Source organism: Lepidochelys kempii, chromosome 1, assembly GCF_965140285.1.
Source record: "Lepidochelys kempii isolate rLepKem1 chromosome 1, rLepKem1.hap1, whole genome shotgun sequence".
Taxonomy (NCBI): Eukaryota; Metazoa; Chordata; order Testudines; family Cheloniidae; genus Lepidochelys; species Lepidochelys kempii.
The window spans coordinates 17,487,985-17,506,077 of record NC_136380.1 but is presented as its reverse complement, the minus strand read 5'-3'; the positions used below and the strand labels follow the sequence as shown (position 1 = coordinate 17,506,077).

General features: G+C 47.6%; 1 protein-coding gene across 3 annotated transcripts in view; it reads left to right on the top strand.

The window, feature by feature from the left end:
* GAB2 (GRB2 associated binding protein 2) overlaps positions 1 to 17,473 on the top strand; it is a 179,047-nt gene extending 161,574 nt beyond the window's left edge. For all 3 annotated transcript variants that reach the window (XM_073335669.2, XM_073335690.2, XM_073335685.2), the window contains 7 exons: positions 3,551 to 4,137; positions 5,187 to 5,281; positions 8,760 to 9,042; positions 11,433 to 11,523; positions 13,405 to 13,507; positions 14,712 to 14,837; positions 16,465 to 17,473. In XM_073335669.2, coding sequence (XP_073191770.2) covers positions 3,551 to 4,137; positions 5,187 to 5,281; positions 8,760 to 9,042; positions 11,433 to 11,523; positions 13,405 to 13,507; positions 14,712 to 14,837; positions 16,465 to 16,608 — 1,429 coding nt within the window. In that variant the 3' untranslated portion in view covers positions 16,609 to 17,473. The remainder of the gene's footprint in view (positions 1 to 3,550; positions 4,138 to 5,186; positions 5,282 to 8,759; positions 9,043 to 11,432; positions 11,524 to 13,404; positions 13,508 to 14,711; positions 14,838 to 16,464) is intronic.
* The last annotated feature ends 620 nt before the right edge of the window (positions 17,474 to 18,093 follow it).

The following is an 18,093-nucleotide window of genomic DNA, read 5'->3' as shown; positions in this document are numbered from 1 at the left end:
CCATCCCACCTCCCAGCTGGAAGGGCTGCCTTAAACAGTGGAGAGCCGGTTTGCAGAGTATAAGCAATGAGGAGGGACTACTGAGAGAACAAGACGGGAGTAAAGGTCACAGCACAACTGGATTGCTGAGATCAGGGGCTTTTCCTGAGTCCCCACAGAATTTCCCTGCTGCATCTGTCTTTCACTAACAATAAAAAAAATTAACTTCAGATGGAATTAATGAAACATTATAAATAACCTTCCTCATGGTCCAGCTGTTAGACGCCTCTTGGAGACTAAAGACCATTTTGCACACATCCTCTGCAAGCCTGGTGACAGAGGAATCTGAGACAAGGAGGAAAGATAACAAGGGCTAGATGTCCTTGGAGTAGGAATAAGACGGCCCCTTACGCCAGTGACCTGGTCTAGCGCTGTGCAAATAATGGATTTTTTGGTTCACTGATAAGTCTGAAAGATTGGAGGGGGGGTGAGGAAATAGTTTCAGGCTGCCGTGAAAACAATTTTTCAAATGTTCAATTAATCGAAAAGTAAAACGAAACTTTGTTTTGGGTTGAACAGCATGTTTTGTTTTGATTTTGAGCCTTTCAAATTGGTTCTGAATTGTTTTTAAAAGTAAAATGATAGGAAATTTCTAAACAAAAAGTTGCTCCAGACTGAAAATATTGAAACATTTCATTTTGAAAAGGTTGAAATGAAACATGCCCAGATTAAGAATTTTTGTGTTTTGTTTTCAGCACAGGAATTCGCAAAACATTTTCATGTCACCAGATCAGCATTTTTCACTGGAAAAAATTTACACTCGAAAAATGTTGCCCCGCTCTAACCTGGACTCTATAGAAATAATTCGAATGCCCAGAGAAGCATCTGCAGGTACATTAGCTGGGATAAAAATAATAAGGGCTGTCAACCTTCATGATCATGGTATCAGCTGATCTCCAGTAGGGGTCTGGAAGAAAATTCCTTCCCTGACGCATGGTTACAGCCCTAGAGCAAGGTGTCAGGGCTCCTTGGTACTGTTCCCATGTAACCTCTCTGGGTCTTACCCAGCTGTAAAATGGGGATAATAGTCACTATGTGGCAGCAGCGTTAGGGGGAACTGTCTAATTAACCCTAGCAAAGTACTTTCAGATCCTCAGATGAAAGGCAAAGCAAGGCTCTTTCTCTGGGGCATCTGGTGTAAGTCACTGTCAGAGTCAGAATACCCGGCTGGGACCCAGGAACCAAATTCCAAGGGCTGAGTATCCACTTGGTGAAATTCAGCATTGTCTTGTGATGCTCAGTCTTTGTTCAAATGAGTCTATTTCTTAGCGCCATCTTGTGATGGTTTCTGTGAACAGCAGCACCTTTATCTGCACACGTTGTGGGAGACATGCCTGGATCTTAAAATAGAAACAAAACCATCCTTTCGCTGGCCCTTGCCTACCCCGTGTACAAAAGTTACACACCTCAGAAACAAATTTCAGCTCCGCTGTGTAATTTACTGCAGGCAAAATCTTCCCTGGAACACTATTATCAGTGGCACAACAAGGCCACACAGGACCCTGGTTGAAGAAGAGGTTAGGGACCCGTTTCCCAATTCTGAAATCTAAAATTTTCTTTGTCCCCAAACTACCCACCACTCCCCGACATCCCCATTTCCCCTACAATGCCCACAACTCACCACATTGCCCCCAACATACCCCACTCCCCTTAACCCCTCACCCTGCAGCCCCCCAACACTCACCACTCAGGGAATTGTCGTCATTGGAAATCCAACGAAAACAGTCACAAAAACATTTCCATTAGTCCTAGTTTTGGTAATTTCCTTTTAAAACACAAATATAAAAGCCAACCAGATTTAGTGCTTTTCATTTATAAATCTCAAAGTGTTTTGCAGAGGAAGGTCAATATCATTATTCCCATCTGGAAAATGGGGAAACTGAGGCACAGCGTGGAGTGAGGTGACTTCCCAAGAAACTGAATGGCAGAGCTGGAGAAAGAGCCAAAGTCTCTTGACTCCCAAGGCTCCCCCAGCTCCGGGGCTGCGGTGGGGTGAAAGGACTCCTCCGGCCCTGGAGTTGGGAGAGAGACGTCTCTCCCATCCCTGCCGCAGCCACGGAGCTTGGGCCAGGAGAGAGGCATCTCTCCCATCCCTGCCATAACCCCAGAGCTGGATCCAGGAGAGAGGCATCTTGTTTCCCCCCCACCACCCTGGTAGCCCTGCACTTTCCACGCTCCTCCAAACCCCCATCACCTCACCCCACTGCCCCCACCCACCCTACACGTCCTCCACGCTCCCCTGTGTGTATGCCAGCGCTGCTGATGTGCAGCCTTTGATGGGTTCCCGTGTGGCCGGGTAAGCGTGCATCTTAGAGGGAACACAGCTTGCTACCCCAAATGGAGTGACCCAGCTATGTCAACCTGAACACACTGGATTAGATAAAACAATAAAACAAGTTTATCAACTACAAAGAGAGAGATTTTAAGAGAGTACAAGTAATAAGGCATAAAAATCAGAAATGGTTACATGAAAAATAAAGATAAAATGCCTCCTGATGCCTAACTTAAGAAACTATATAAGATTCAAAGCAAAGTCTTCTCACCACATAATTTCAGCAGGCTTACTGCCCAAACTCTTTACATCAGGACCACTTCTCCCAGAGTCCAACAGCTGCTTCCTTTGTCTCTTCAGGTGCAGTGAATGCACTGGACAGGGAGGGAGAGAGAAGTGCTGGGGGGGGCGGTGTTGTTCTGTCCCTTTTTATAGTTTCAGTCTCCCTCTTGAAAAACATTTCCAGCTGAAACCCAGGAGACACAGAGTCTATGTGGAAGGATGTTCCCCACTGGGGTTTTTTTTCACCTGTTTGAACTTCCTTTGTTTTCCCTCCCTGTTTGATGACTCCGTTTACCACTTAAATGCAAATTTAGTAGAGCATACTTTCCTTTATGTTAGGACAGACCTGTTTGCCAACTTCTGTTTGGGCGGGGCTGTGGGGTTTGGAACAGAGGGTAATAACATCACATAGGAAAATCTTATAACTTCACATACAATGTTGCCACACATATTTTATCAGGACAAGACTGACCTGCAAATTATGAGTTTCCCAATGGTACCTCACAAGGCACACTTTGTACAAAAATGATAACAATAGGGTGTGAACACAGGAGTGCATTCTGTCACATCCAAATCATACCTTCCACAAGGAAGGGCTCTGAATCGGACCATCAGGGAGGTGGAGTTTGTCCAGCCCTAGTACACAGCCAGGGGGCTGGCCCCCTACAGCTCAGATCCCAGGTTAACCATGAAAGCTCTGTGCCTCTGAATTCCCTTCCTGCTCCCCTCCTGTTGCTGCCCCCAGGTTTCCCCTCAGGGGATTTTGCTCTGTGGTGGAGCCAAGTGAGGCAGGTGTCTTTCTCCACTTGTACAGGCTGGGGAGGCACAGGGAGTGTAGCACGTGACTTGCCCATGATCACCGAGCAAGTCAGTGGCTCTCCAGATGCCCAGACCCCTGCTGTAGCCATTGGCCACACTGCCTCGGAGAGCTAAGCCACACCCTTTCCTCTTTCCTAGGAGCGCCAGTTTCTCCCAAGCCACAAGGTCCTCATTCTTCATGAAGAGCGACACGGCCGTTCAGAAACTCTCCCAGGGCAACGGACACTGTGTGAACGGGGTCGGCGGGCAAGTCCACGGATTCTACAGCTTGCCGAAGCCCAGCAGACACAATTCAGAGCTCAGGGACAGTGCCTACGACCTCCCGCGGAGCTTTGGCTCTTACACTCACACCAAAGCCAGCCTCACGGGCTCTGACACGGATAACGAGGAGGTCTATACCTTTAAGACTCCCAACAACACCCTGTGCAAGGAGTTTGGGGAGCTCTCCACGGACTCCTATGACATCCCCGTCACCCCTCTTTCTGTATACCAGATCCCAAGGACATTCACACTGGACAAGAACCACAACACGCTGGCCGTGGCCTCCAGTGATTCATCTGCTGCTCCCCCACCCCGGCCCCCTAAACCAGGGCAGATAGAGTCACGGTGGGGCAGCCCCCAGCAGCGCCCGCCGAATGGTGAAAGCATAGGTATGGTCTCCGTGGCGGCTACCATTCCCAGGAGGAACACGTTACCAGCAGTGGAGAACAGCAGACTACATCGAGGTAAGTGTTACATTTAAATGGGGGTGTGGTGGGGCAAGGCATCTTTTCCCCAGATATCAAGTTGAACAGTACAGCCAAAGATGCTGACTCCCTTAGAGAGAAGTGGAGCCAGATGCTCAGCCTGTGTAGATCAGCATAGTTCAACTGAAATCAATGGAGGTGCACTGGTTTATTCCAACTGAGCAGCTGGTGCTACATATTAAGGGGATGGACCTGTGGCATATATGAACACTCCTGAATTTTTGGGTATATCCAAATTCTGTAGTTGGTTCTTGTCTGCATAAAGGGCTGAACCGAAACCCCAGATTCAGTCACCCCCAAACTTTGGGGAAGTTCAGATCTAGATCAAAACACCACCTTTCAGGCCCATATTTTTCTCAGCTCCTGCCGGTACATTTGACTTTTAATTCAACGTATGGCCAATGTTTTCAAAAGCTGCCACTGATTTTGGAGGCCTCGAAGTTTGGGCACCCAACCTGAGATAACTAAAGGTAATTTTCAGTGCTCTCCAGGCCTGATTTTCACAGCAGCTGCATCTCCCATTGACTCTGACTGGAGCGGTGGTTCTTCAGCACCTCTGAAAATCAGAGTCGGTCCATCTCCAGCTGGACGCACACACCATGCACTTTTTAAATGTTTAGCGTAAAGCTGCAAGGAACTAACTGGCCGAGGAGAATAGTTAATGTAAGGTGGGGCCTTTCCCTCCAGGACACCCATTCCAGGCTGAGCTAGGTCAGCTGCAGCCAAATGCTGTTACCACCCTCACTAGCCATCAGTGAGGATAAATGAATAAAACGGCTGTGGAGTACTTAGACCAACCTGTTTGAGATGGGATAGAAAAAAAAGAGAGAAGACTTGCACAGTTTCAGAACTCCTTGCGCAGATACCCATCCTCTGCTAACCTAAACACACAGCATTTACGGTATAGCAATAACCAGCCATAGTTAAAGGTGAGCTGTTGAGAGCTCCATGTGTCAGGGGCACTATTAGAACTAGAGGAGTCACAAGCAGGTGCCGTGTGTATTGTGAATCCATGATTTGTGTTTCAGCTTCTTCCTGTGAGACTTACGAATACCCCCAGCATGGTGGCAGCAGCACAGTTCAGTCAGCAGAGTCTGTGAATGACGGGTTCAACTCATATCTGGTAAGCTGATGCCACTATCACCCACTCGTCAGTGTGTGTCATGTGTCCCCCTCAGCCACAAAGGAAGTGAGTCTGCCATCCATTATGCAACACACACATTACATGCCCCAGGACTGGCTTTGCCTCCAGTACAATTCCGACCGGCCCCTGAATGCGCATGGAGGATGCCATTTTGTTCTACAAAATGGCGTCCATACAAAGTACTTGCCAGGTCATGCCTTCCATGGCAAGTGTAGAATTTTGTGCCTTACTGAAAATGTCACTGTGACTCCGCCACGGCTGCCAGCTTGGGGACCTAGGGCTTGAGCTGGCTCCATTGACTCAATGCAAGTTTTGCTTTGACTTCAGTGAAAGCAGAATTGCAGCCTTCGTCCTTCAGCTCATGCTGGAGCCCTGGAAGTCTGGTTCAACCCTGGTGATGACCAACTTAACAGTTGTTTCCTAGTAGCTAGATAAGCTCACACTATTGAGAACTGAGATTTGATTTGGATGCTTACACAAACCGTAAACATCCTGCGTTTTAACCATTCAAGCAAACTACAAATGGAAGTGGTGGATTCTCCATCTCTTGACGTCTTCAGGTCACGACTGGATGCCTTAATGGAAGATGTGCTTTAGCCCAGCACAAGTTATGCAGGGGTAACTGTGTGAAATGTAAGAGCCTGTGATATATAGGGGGTCAGACTATATGATTTAATGGTCTTTTCTGGAAATATAATCTATGAATCTGAATCTATGATTCTGCAGAGCTGGGCTGGAAATGTTGCCAACACAGACTCTATCATGAGAATTCTGATATTTCCTGCTTCCTTTTGAACTGGAAATACCATTAAACCAGCCTCTTGCACTGCATTTCTGTCATGGCTGGAGCCAGGACATGCAGAGATACATGAGAAACAGAGTTAGCTGAACTATTTTCTAACCTCCGAGAAGGTTCAGTTCAGTTTGAAGTTTGCGTGAGTTTATCTGGATGGATTCCACCATCCCATCTTTAATCCCCACCCTGAACTTGGAGCTCAGTGAGATGTTTTGATAAAGATCATTATCAGAGCTGTGTGCAAAATTCACAGTGGAAATGAAAAAGCTCATTTCTGAGTTTGCAGACCTTCTGCAATCATGCTCTGAGGCCACACAAAGGGGTCCAGATCTGGGAATTCAAACCATCCTCCCAGCTCAATATCCTTGTGATACTCAGTGCCTAACTACAGCATCTTGAAAAGCCAGAGTTCCTGAGCTGGAGGAATTGAGATGCCGAGTTATTTACAGGCCATTATAGGGACACTGTAAATCCAGTCCACCTCACAGCAGGCTGTTCCAACCATCCCTGTGAGGGAGCCAGTGTCATAATGGGAGGTGGCTAAAGTGTAGTGGAAGGGCCAATGGATGGGCCCTGCCTTCCAAGAGAGGTAGAGGAATCTGATCATTCCTCATGTAACGATGTCACATCCGGAAACTGGATAGAGTTGTGGTTGGAGACATGGTCACTAGAAATACTGATAGTGGGAAATGTGGTGAGGTAGCCTTGTTTACTTCCCTACTGGCTGTGAAGTTGGGTCTCAATGGACATCTAGACGAACATCCACAGAGTGCTGGGGAGGATCCTGGGGTTGTGGTACATATTGGTATAAATGACATAGGGAGGTGTAGGAAGGAGGTCTTGGAAGCTAAATTAGCATGCTGGGGTTAGCGCCACACCTGGGCCAGCTAGTCAGGGAACCATCAGGGTCTCAACGCGAGGATGAGAAGATGTTGTAGTGGGGAGGTTTAAATTTATTAGAGATTCCTTAAGGAAAGGAGGAGACCTGATACCAAAGGGATGGGTTTCACCTTAACCCAAGTGGAAACTAGCGCAGAGGGATTATTAAAACCAGGAGCTGGGGGAAAGCTGACAGGAGCTACGGAGCACTTGGGTCAAGCAAAGACACTCGCTAAGGAGGACAGGAAATGTCAGCTCCTTGGGGCAGGGATTGTTTTCTCTTTCCCTGTTTGGAAAGTGCCTAGCATACCTTAGGCAATGCTGGAAATCAATTGTAATATTAAAGGTAGCTCTGCTTCTCTCTAGCACTAAAGGCTAGCCCAGAAATTACAGCTGAATGGGAGCAAAGAAATGTTGAGAATCAACACCAGAACTCCCCTGAACTGGGAACTGTTTGACTTTCAGATCCAAAGGCTGACGTGAATTTGGCAGCTTTGATCCCATCTCCAGTGTAAATGTCTGCTCACTGTGATAGGGAGGGATTCAGTGGTGAGCTGGAGCCGGTTCGCACCGGTTCTCTAGAACTGGTTGTTAAATTCAGAAGCCCTTTTAGAACCGGTTGTTCCGCTAGGGACAACTGGTTCTAAAAGGGCTTCTAAATTTAACCGGCCAAAAGTGGTGCCTTAGGCGCCGACTCCACGGGTGCTCCAGCCCTGGAGCATCCCAGGGGAAAATTTGGTGGGTGCAGAGCACCCATCGGCAGTTTCCCGCCCCACCCCCGGCCCCAGCTCACCTCACCTCTGCTCCGCCTCCACCTCCTCCCGTGAATGCGCCGCCCCACTGTGCTTCTCTGCCCCCCAGGCTTCCTGCGAATCAGCTGTTCGCACGGGAAGCCAGGGCAGGCTGAGAAGCAAGCGGCAGCTTCACACTCAGGCCCAGGGAGGCGGAGGTGAGCTGGGGTGGAGGACGCGAGGAGGGCCACCCGCGCCGCAGCAGGTAACCCGGGGGGGTGTGCAGGGGAACCGTTCCCCGCCCCAGCTCACCTCCGCCACCCTTGGCCTGAGTGGGAAGCCACGGCCTGCTTCTCAGTCCTCCCTGGCTTCCCGCCAAACAGCTGATTCGTGGGAAGCTGGGGGCGGCGCGGAGAAGCAGAGCAGGGCGGTGGGTTCAGGGGAGGAGGCGGAGCGGAGCGGAAATGAGCTGGGGCCAGGCACGGGGTGGGGAGCTGCTGGTGGGTGCTCCGGAGCACCCAGGGAGTCGGCGCCTAAGGCGCCACTTTTGATGTGATCAGTGGGGAAGCGGCCGCTCCCCCTGCTCCCCCCCAGCTACGCTCCCCCGCCCCTAGGAACCAGAGGGACCTGCCGGATGCTTCCTGGGAGCTGCCCCAGGTAAGCACCACCGGGACTCCCTACCTCGCCCCCCAGCAGGTCCCTCTCGCTCTTAGGGGTGGGGTGGGCACCCACTACGGTAGCCCATGAGACCCTTCTGCCCGGTTCTGGGGGCAGTCAGGGGACAGGGGAGGGAGGTGGATAAGGCAGGGGTCCCAGGGGGGCGTCAAGGAATGCTGGGGGGTTGGATGGGGCAGGAGTCCCGGGGGGCAGGGGTGGGCAATGACCCCTGCATGGGGTGAGGAGGGAACCCGTTGTTAAGATTTTGGCAGCTCATCACTGGAGGGATTATACTCTGGAGTCTAGGCCACAGTGAGTTACACTGAATACTGCTGCTCGTATTCCATACCACACTAAATATCCTCTTGACCCTTGACTTCCCTGTGCTTTGCAGCAAGCCAGAGCCGCAGTGGCTCGCTCCCACAGTGCTGACTCCGAGGACAATTATGTCCCAATGAACCCAGGCTCCTCATCCCTGCTGAACATGGAGAAAGCGAATGACAATTCCCAGAATCTCTACATCCCCATGAGCCCTGGTCCACACCACTTTGACCTACTGGGATTGTCCTCGACGACCCTCCCAGTCCATAAAGGAGGAGCCATTTCCCAGTGCCACAGGCGGCTGAGCGAAATCCAACCCCCTCCGGTCAACCGCAACCTCAAACCCGACCGGAAAGGTAAGACCAGTTCCTTGGACAGAAACTCCTGTACTTGAGGGGAATCTTCACAGGAACTCTGCCATGACTAATTATAATACTTCAGACAGCTGAATAGAAGTATCAGATTGTGCCACATAACCATGGGGGAACAGTGGTGCACAGCCTCCAGGCAAACACGGGGAAGGGCACTCACTGCCTTTCAGAGCCCTCCAGCACATATTGACTGCCACAGCCCTGTGCGGGGCACTGCTCCCTGCCCCAGCACAGCCAGCCATCTGCACGGGCCACTATTAGAGCAACTCGGAAAATGACTTACGGAACAGAATATAAATGTCTAAAAAATTAAACTTTTTAACCTTTTTCCAAATCAAAATTTTGGGGCAAATTTTTGTTCCATGAGAAAGTTTGGTTTTTCAGTTTGAAGGGGCGGGGGGAGGGGTGAAGGGGGAACACTCAAGTTTTGGAATTTACCATGAAACAAAAATTCCAATTTCTGAGCAGCTCTAACCAGGATCTGTGTACAGAGCCTTAGCCCCAACCCCTCCCCACTCCTCTTCCATCTTCAGGGATGACACAACCTTCATAGCCCTTATGCACAATAAGTGGAGTTCTTCCTGGCCTTTACACAAGGCCCTATAATGGGGAAGGTCCTTGCTTTCCCCCTCCCCCCGCATCCCCGCAGAAGAAATCTTTCCCATAGCAAGTAATCTGCATACCAAAAAATGTACCTTCAAATCAGGTACTTGACACACCAGTCACGTGTCACTATGGGCCTACTAACAACCCCATTGTCTTCAAAGGGAGCTGGATCAGCGCTCCCTTTATAGCGGTGCATGGTCTCTCCCCAGAACCTGCCATTATACTGAAAGGTCCAAGTGGGAAATACAGAGCTCCATCCTCCTCATGTAGATTAGGCCACTGGGCACCACAGCTCTCTTTGAGAAGAAGGTGGTGTTGTGGTTAAGGCATTGGTGTCTGGCACTGTAGGTTCAAGCCCTGATTCTGTCTCCGGCTTCCTGTATGGGTAAGGCTCTTAGTCCCCCTCTGTGAAATGGGGATACCAGTTCTGTTTAGACTTGCAGCAGGGACTGTTTCTTGCTATGGGTACTTCTACCCTTGGAGCTGGCAGTGTAATTGAGGAAACATTCCCATGCTAGCTCTGACTGAGCTAGCGCACTAAAAATAAAGCGCAGCCCGTGGGAGGGGCTAGCTGCCCGAGGTACGTGCTTGTGCAGCGAACCAGGCTAGTTGCATTCTACTTTTAGCGCACTCGCTCCATCAGAGCTCACACGGGTATGTCTCCTTGTTCTGGAAGTTATACCTCCCGCTCAAAATGGAGACATACACTATGAGTATGTACAGCGCCTAGCACCATCTCTGTAGCCCCTGCCATAACACCAATAATCATCTGAGTTCAGGAAACAGCAGGAGACCTTTTAAGTTGTCATGTTTTTCGATTGTCGTAACTGATTAATTAACCATTTGCTTAAATTCACCATTTTGAAAATAAAAGAACAGACTGTAATTCAGAGCAACTTGGAAAGTCTCCTGGTTTCTCACACATTCAGATGGAAGCTGCAGCCTGGGTGTTGTACCGCCCAGTGCAGTGGAGATGAAATGCAGGAATTGCTGGGTAAATTCTCTTGCCTGTGTTACACAAGAACTCAGACTAGATGATCTAATGATCCCTTTTGGGTGTCAAATCTATGGCTCGGAGATACTGAATGTGTGAGGGTGCTGTTCAACAGGCATGAGGTGCCCAGCACATGACAGGATTAGGCCACTAGTCTGTGTTTTAAGAACATAAGAACAACCATACTGGGTCAGACCAATGGTCCATCTAGGCCAGTATCCTGTCTTCCAACAGTGGCCAATACCAGATGCTTCAGAGGGAGTGAACAGAACAAGTCAATTATCGAGTGATCCATCCCCTGTCGTCCACTCCCAGCTTCTGGCAGTCAGAGGCTTAGGGTCACCCAGAGCATGGGGTTGCATCCCTGACCATCTTGGCTAATAGCCACTGATGGACCTATCCTCCATGAACTTATCTAGTTCTTTTTTGAACTCAGTTATACTTTTGTCCTTCACAACATCCCCTGGCAACAAGTTCCACAGGTTGACAGTGCATTGTGTGAAGAAGTATTTCCTTATGTTTGTTTTAAATCTATTGCATATTCATTTCACTGGGTGACCCCTAGTTCTTATGTTATATGAAGGGGTAAATACCTTATTCACTTTCTCCACACCATTCATGATTTTATAGACCTCTATAAAAGTGGGGGGGGGGGGGCGATCATCCACATGGCTGTGGAGGCCTTTGCATTTTATTTTTTAAAAGACGGTGATTTAGTGTTAGGGAGAACTTAAAGAACATGTTCACTGATGAATAAATCCTCCTTCTGCGATAGCAAAGCCAACGCCTCTGGACCTGAGAAACAACACGGTCATCGATGAGCTTCCCTTCAAATCGCCCGTCACCAAATCTTGGTCCAGACCTATGTGAGTAGACTGGGGGGAGTCTTAACTCCTGCAACACCACCATGGGCCAAGCTCAGGCCGTGTCCACATTAGCTGGACTTACTTAGCTTCAGGGTGATAGATTGTGATGGCATAGCTAATTCACTAGGAGCCACATTCTAGTCTCAGTAATATCTATGTCGTTCTGGAATATGGTTATTGCAGTCAATGGAGACGCTGGATTTACACCGGTGTGACTGAGAAGTAACTGACCCTAGATCTCCAGGGTAGTCAGCACCAAAAAGACCATTCGGGTTCTTGTTGTCCTGGTCTCTTTAACATCTCTTGCTGTTACGGGGATGTGTCTTCTATCTTGCAAGACTTGCATTTTGATTCTGAGCTGGAAATGGGCCCCAGCTGCAAAGTCTGGAGCCAGATCTGAACTTCCCTAAAAGCTTGAGGATGTCTGGATTCAGGGTTTTGGCTTGGTCCGTTTTATAAGCAGGGGCCAGCTGCAAAGTTTCAATCTGGATCAGACTTTCTCAAAGCATGGTGATGTTCAGATCTGAAATTACAGTCTTGGTCCCAATTCTAGCCCATCCAGAGAAATGCATCAGCATTTGCTAATTTTCTACCTGATGGTGTGATAAAACTCTGTGAATACAGGAGAATTGTCTCAAATTTGACATTGAAATCCAGTGCATTACAAAGTGCTAATTACTAACAAAAAGTCCAATGGTTAATCTCACTTGGAGATTGTTGCCTTTTTCAGAATTGTGCATCACCCAAACCACACCTAAGTCAGTGACTTGATCCAAACTCAGAGCCAGGGTAGTCATTGGCTGGCTGAGGTTTACAAAATCTTTGAGTGAACCCAGACTCAGCTGAACCTGGAGTCAATATATGGTTTCATATCAAAACTAGCTGAAGCCCACAGTGTCAGTGCAAAACAGGATGGAACTCAAAAGGTTTTGACTGAGTTTTGCTTTGAGGGCCCTTAAAGCAAAGCTCAGCTGAGAGGAACTCTGCAAATTGAAACTAAAGAGCTTCATACCAAACCCTCTAAGCCAAAAGTGCCAGGATTCACACAACTCCAGTTCTGCCAGTTCTCTAGTTCATAGTCTGACATTGTCCTATATGGGGACATTGGCTGTTATGACAGTTATAATAAATTGGATTGTTTGGAGACTGACTGCAGGGCATGAGAGCTGTGTGCTCAGATCACTACATTAGGAAACATACAGAGCTTGGGTTTTGATTGACAGGACGCCTGACCCCACAGCAGCTAATGGATTTTTCCCTTATCGACTAATTTTATGACCCTATTTTACTGCCTGGCAACCAATAGCTTTTTAAGATGGGAACTTCAGTAACAGACTCTGATTGCATTATGTTATTCCTTATGCAGTAATTAGATCTGGTTGACTGAAAACAAGATGAGGCCTTCAAGGTCTAGCCTGCCATCAAAATGCAAGTAGGCTACTGCACAGTAAACGCAAGCTTGAAGCTGTGATTAGTATGGAGGGGAAATGGCGCAAGAAGCTCGGAGGCTCTATGTGCCATCATATGGGGATTGCAATTAAATACATCCTGTGAGATAAAAGAGTTTATGGAGCCTGGACTCTAGTAATATGGTAGCAGGAGAATTGGGGCTACATAAAGAAACACGGTGATATTAAACAGAAATGAGGCAGAGCTAAAGGCCCAAATCTGGACCCTCCCTGGACTATGGGAAGGTTGGGTTGTGGAGACAAACTTTATAAATGGTCCTTCTTAAGTGGCACCAAAACCCTGGATTTCATTCATGAGCTGCAGGAAAGTTCAGACTTGGAGCCCAGCTCTGCAGCTCTGACCCATCCCTAGTAAGTGGTGAGCAGTGGGGTCCTGTGGCTGTAACTAACTCATTGGCACCTCTCATTGCAGCCAGACTTTCAACTCCAGCGCCTCACAATACTGCCGCCCGGTCTCCACCCAGAGCATCACCAGCACTGACTCGGGAGACAGTGAGGAAAACTACGTGGCCATGGTAAGTCCTGTGAGGACTGGCAAGCTACCTATGTCCTGCAGTGACTTGGGCTCTATAAATGCAAACCACGGTGTTTGCGACCGTGGTGTTAAAGATACTCAGATCTATGGTGATAAGGCCAGTATATATCCTTATATGGATTACAAGGCGTTTTTTTGTAACATGGCATTCTAACATGTATCTATATGAAACATCCTATTGTTTTTTAATTATTGTTTTACGTTGTGGAAGCAGAGAATGAGAGTGGACACAGACATACCGTGTGCTTCTCCCTCCCACACCAGAAAGCTCAAAAATGACCCTCCCTTTATTAAGTACTACTCTACATCATATCATGGTCCTCTCTGGGAACTGAAGGACCAAAAACTCTATTATTTTAATGCCATGCCACATTTTATTGTACCTGCTTATTTTTAGATTGATTTTTAGACCCTTCTCCCACAGGAAGTGCTGGCATTCTCTGACTGTGTGTGGGACAGGAGCCATCCATCTTGCCCCAGGCATGAAAAGACAGGTTCCCAGCTGCTATAACAAGTGACGTTGATGAGACAGGAGAATTTGTGTCTCTTACAACGCTGCTACCCCATGACCTATTATTAATCAATTGTATTAAAGCTTACACAGAGCTCTTTGTCATGCTGGGAAATGTATTAACAGTGTGTACACATTTCCCAGACCTGAAGAAGAGCTCCGTGTTAGCTCGAAAGCTTGTCTCTGTCAACAACAGAAGGTTCAATAAAAGATACCACCTCACCCACCTTGTCTCTCTAATATCCTGGGACCAACATGGCTACAGCACATTGCATACAGTTGTATTTAACACTGTTGATTAAATCTACCTGCAGTGCAGTGTAGCGAAGTGTAATGATGATTCTGGGCCCAATTATGGCCATGCTAAGGCCTCCTTCCAGCAAAGCACTTAAGCGTATGTTTAACTTCAGGCATGTGAGTAGTTCCACCAAAGTCAATGAGACTGCTCAGGTGCATCCAGTTAAGCATGTGATTTGGGCTATAGGACCCCACTGAATTCAGTCCACTGTGCTGTTCTCATGGCTCCTGACCCAAATTGCAGAGGGGTAAGTGAGGGGGGAATTCAGGCCAGGCTCTCCCTTAAAGTTCTACCAATGATGGATTTTGGTTTTAGGTCCTTTGTATTCTCCTTGTTTCATTAACCCTTTTTTCTCCCACCTCTTTCCCACATTAGCAAAATCCTGTTTCTGCTTCTCCGGTTCCTAGTGGCACCAACAGCCCAGCAGCAAAAAAGAGTTCAGGAAGTGTGGATTATCTAGCCCTGGACTTCCAGCCAAACTCACCTGGGCCACACAGAAAGGTATCTTGGTTTTTTTAAAAAATGTTTAATTAAATATTATATATTTTTAATGATTTGAAGCCAGCTCAACAAACAACAGGGGCCCGATGTTCAGTGGCGATAAGGAGGCACTGCTTCAGTGATGTCAGTAGTGTTGGATCCATTTAATCCACCTGAGGATCTGGCCCTGTATATTATTCTAGGCCAAATTCTGCCCTTACTCACATACCTGCAGCTGCACTGGAGGTGTAACTAAGACCATTGGAGGCAATGGCTTTTATGGCTGTAAAGGAGAGCGGAATTTGGCCCACCTACTATAGATCCTATATTAGGCTTAATTCAGCTTTCACTGAAGTCAATGGGAAGATGTCCCTTTCTAGGGGAGCTGGATTAGATCCCTCATTCCTTTCTTACATTTTCAGATGCAGGATCTCCAAAGTGCCCTGGAGTAAATGATCCAAAATGACTTGTGATTTGGATGCCCAACTTGAGACACCTGGAAGGGGACTGCTTTTTAGAAAGTGCTGAGCACCTAACCATGGAAAATCAGGCTTCCCTTAAGGTGTATCAAATTGAGCATCAAAATCACAAGTCACTTTTGAAAAATGAAGTCCCTATCTATGAGCCAAATTCTGCAGAGCCAATTAAGATGCCGCCAAATGAGGACTAGCCAGATGGACCAGTGATGGGAAACATCAGCAAAATGGCTTCTAGGTAACATGTAATGGAGTTACTGGCTCTTCATTATGTTCAAATCTGCATCTTAAATACAACGCACCTGCATGGTGTATAGTGTCTTCCATGCCAACTACATACATTACAGAATACAACAATACACATACTAGAGAGGTGGCATAAAGCCACAAAAATCTAATCTGGATCCAGTTTAAGATTTTCTGAACCTCCAAAGTTTGGATCTGGGATTTTCGATTGTGTTTCTCTAAAAGAGTTAAGCAACTGCAGAGGGACAAGAAAATTAAAGTACTCTGAAAAGCAACTATGTACAAACGGCATCTTCTCACTCAGCAGATCTGCTCCTTCTGTGAATTTGGAGCCACACCTGCTTCTTTGAATGACAAAAATAATCTTTTACTCCTTGTTAGCCCTGCAGAGCCAACACAGCTAAGAGATGGGGAGCTAGATTCTAGTCTTTCTACTGTGTCGCTAACAGTTGCATACTGAGAAGGAAAGAACCCAGATGGACTCTCAGATCCCAGGCTGAGTTTGCAGCACTGGCAGTTAGAAAGCAATATTGTTTTGCTTGTAAACTGAGCACATTTGACACAGAGTCACTGAGAGACAATAAACATGGAAGCCCATGGTATCGTTTTTACACTCCTCTTTCAGACCAGGCTCTCACTTTGGGCCTGATCCAAAGCCTATTAAGTCAATAGGAGTCTTTTGATCAAGGCCTCATTAAAAAATAAGAGGGATCTTAAGAAGGCATTTGCAAGTAATGTAAATAAAGAGCTACCAAGGCTGAGATATAGGCAGGTGGTTCCAGATAGCAAGAGCTGCAGAGAAGAAGACTCTTGCAGTACGAGTGGTGAGATTGTATGAGAGGACAGAGATGAGGCCAGCAGAAGCAGTGAAGTGGGCTAGATGTACTATCACTATGTCACTCTGTGTTCTCCTCCCCTGTACCCAGCCCTCCACATCGTCAGTCGCCTCAGACGAGAAGGTCGATTATGTGCAGGTTGACAAAGAGAAGACACAAGCCCTGCAGAACACCATGCAGGAGTGGACCGACGTCCGGCAATCAACAGAGCCCATTAAGAGCATGAAGCAGTAATGGACGGGGCAGATGGGGACAGCCATCCAGACAGGCAAATGTCCAACGGGTTTTCCCAGGCTGGGGTTCCCCTGGGTATGCGAGCTCACTTTGGGGTTGCATTTCTACAGTACAGTTGTTTGGGTCTTTTTTTTTTTTTAAGAAACTTAATTTCAGGGGAAGACTTGGCAGATATTGTTTGCCAGTGACAAAGACCAACTACTTGCAGTGGCTGGGTTTGTGCTGTTACTTTAGCGGCTGGATATACTGTTTAGGAACTTAAAACTTAGCAATACTGGGCTCACAAATGCCCTGCATGTCTTTTGCTTACAGCTGTTATTAAAGCCACCTTGTACCTGCTAACATTGTAGTATCTCTCTCAGTCTTCTTCCGTACTGTACACCTGAACTGTGCCGAACGTATACTGCTTTGGTGGCGTCCTTTACAGGACACGGATTCCCGCTCCATACCATATGGTGGTCCTGACCTCTTCAACCTCTTTAAAAACAATGGGCAACCGCCAGGTCTAATTTGTACTCGTTTTATTATCAAATCGCTTGTAAATAACAAACCGACATGCATTTGTAACCTGGCACGTCTCCATCAGGCGGCATGGCTTGCATGCCAATACCTGTGGCCATTCTGCAGCTTGTAAAGCACCCAGACTGACCGACTGGTTGAGACAACCTTAGACCTCCAGGGCTAATCGCCCCTCCCCCACAGCACACACATAATGTATCAAACAGCAAGATTTACTAAGGTCTCTCTTCTTTTTAAATGGGTATTGTTGGCGGGGTGGAGTTCAAAGCTCCCCAAAATTAAAGGGCTGGCAGGATCAGCTTGTGAAAGCAGAATTAAAGGACTAGAGGCTTGAACCCAATGGGAGTCCTTTCACTGACTTCAATAGGCTCTGGATCTGGCCCTGAGGGCCAACTTCTGCCCAGGGCAGCAGCATTTGCAGCCCCATTGGGAGACAATTCTGCTGCCGTTGAAGTCAGCAGAAGCTTTGCCATTGATTGCAATGGGAGCAGGAAAAGGCTCCCCTGAGTCTGAGTGGAGAATTAGGCCCATGTGTGACTTGTATGGCTTAATGATGAGTACGAGGGATGGCATATAAGGCTGTCGACAAGGATCTGGAGAGCGTAAATACTGTACCAGGGAAGGAGTGGAACTGTTTAAGAGGCCCAAGGAGGTAGAGCTAGGTGTGTAATGCAATGGAGTTGAGTGAAAGAAATTTAGGCTACTGGTGAGATCTTCAACTGGGGAATAGTCTCCCAAGAGGAGTCAGGGCAGTCCCATCACCTGAGTAATTTAAAACTGGCTCAAATAAAGCAGTGAAGAACGTGCTGTAGGAAACAACTGTGCACTGGGCCCTAAGAACTGATCTGTGCCTTCTTCCCCCATCTCTAGTTGCCTCAGTCCTGTGGTTTGCACAGTGCGCTGCCTCAACACTGAGTCAACACTACAGTAGCAATTGATGTTGATGAAATTAGCAATCCTCAGCTC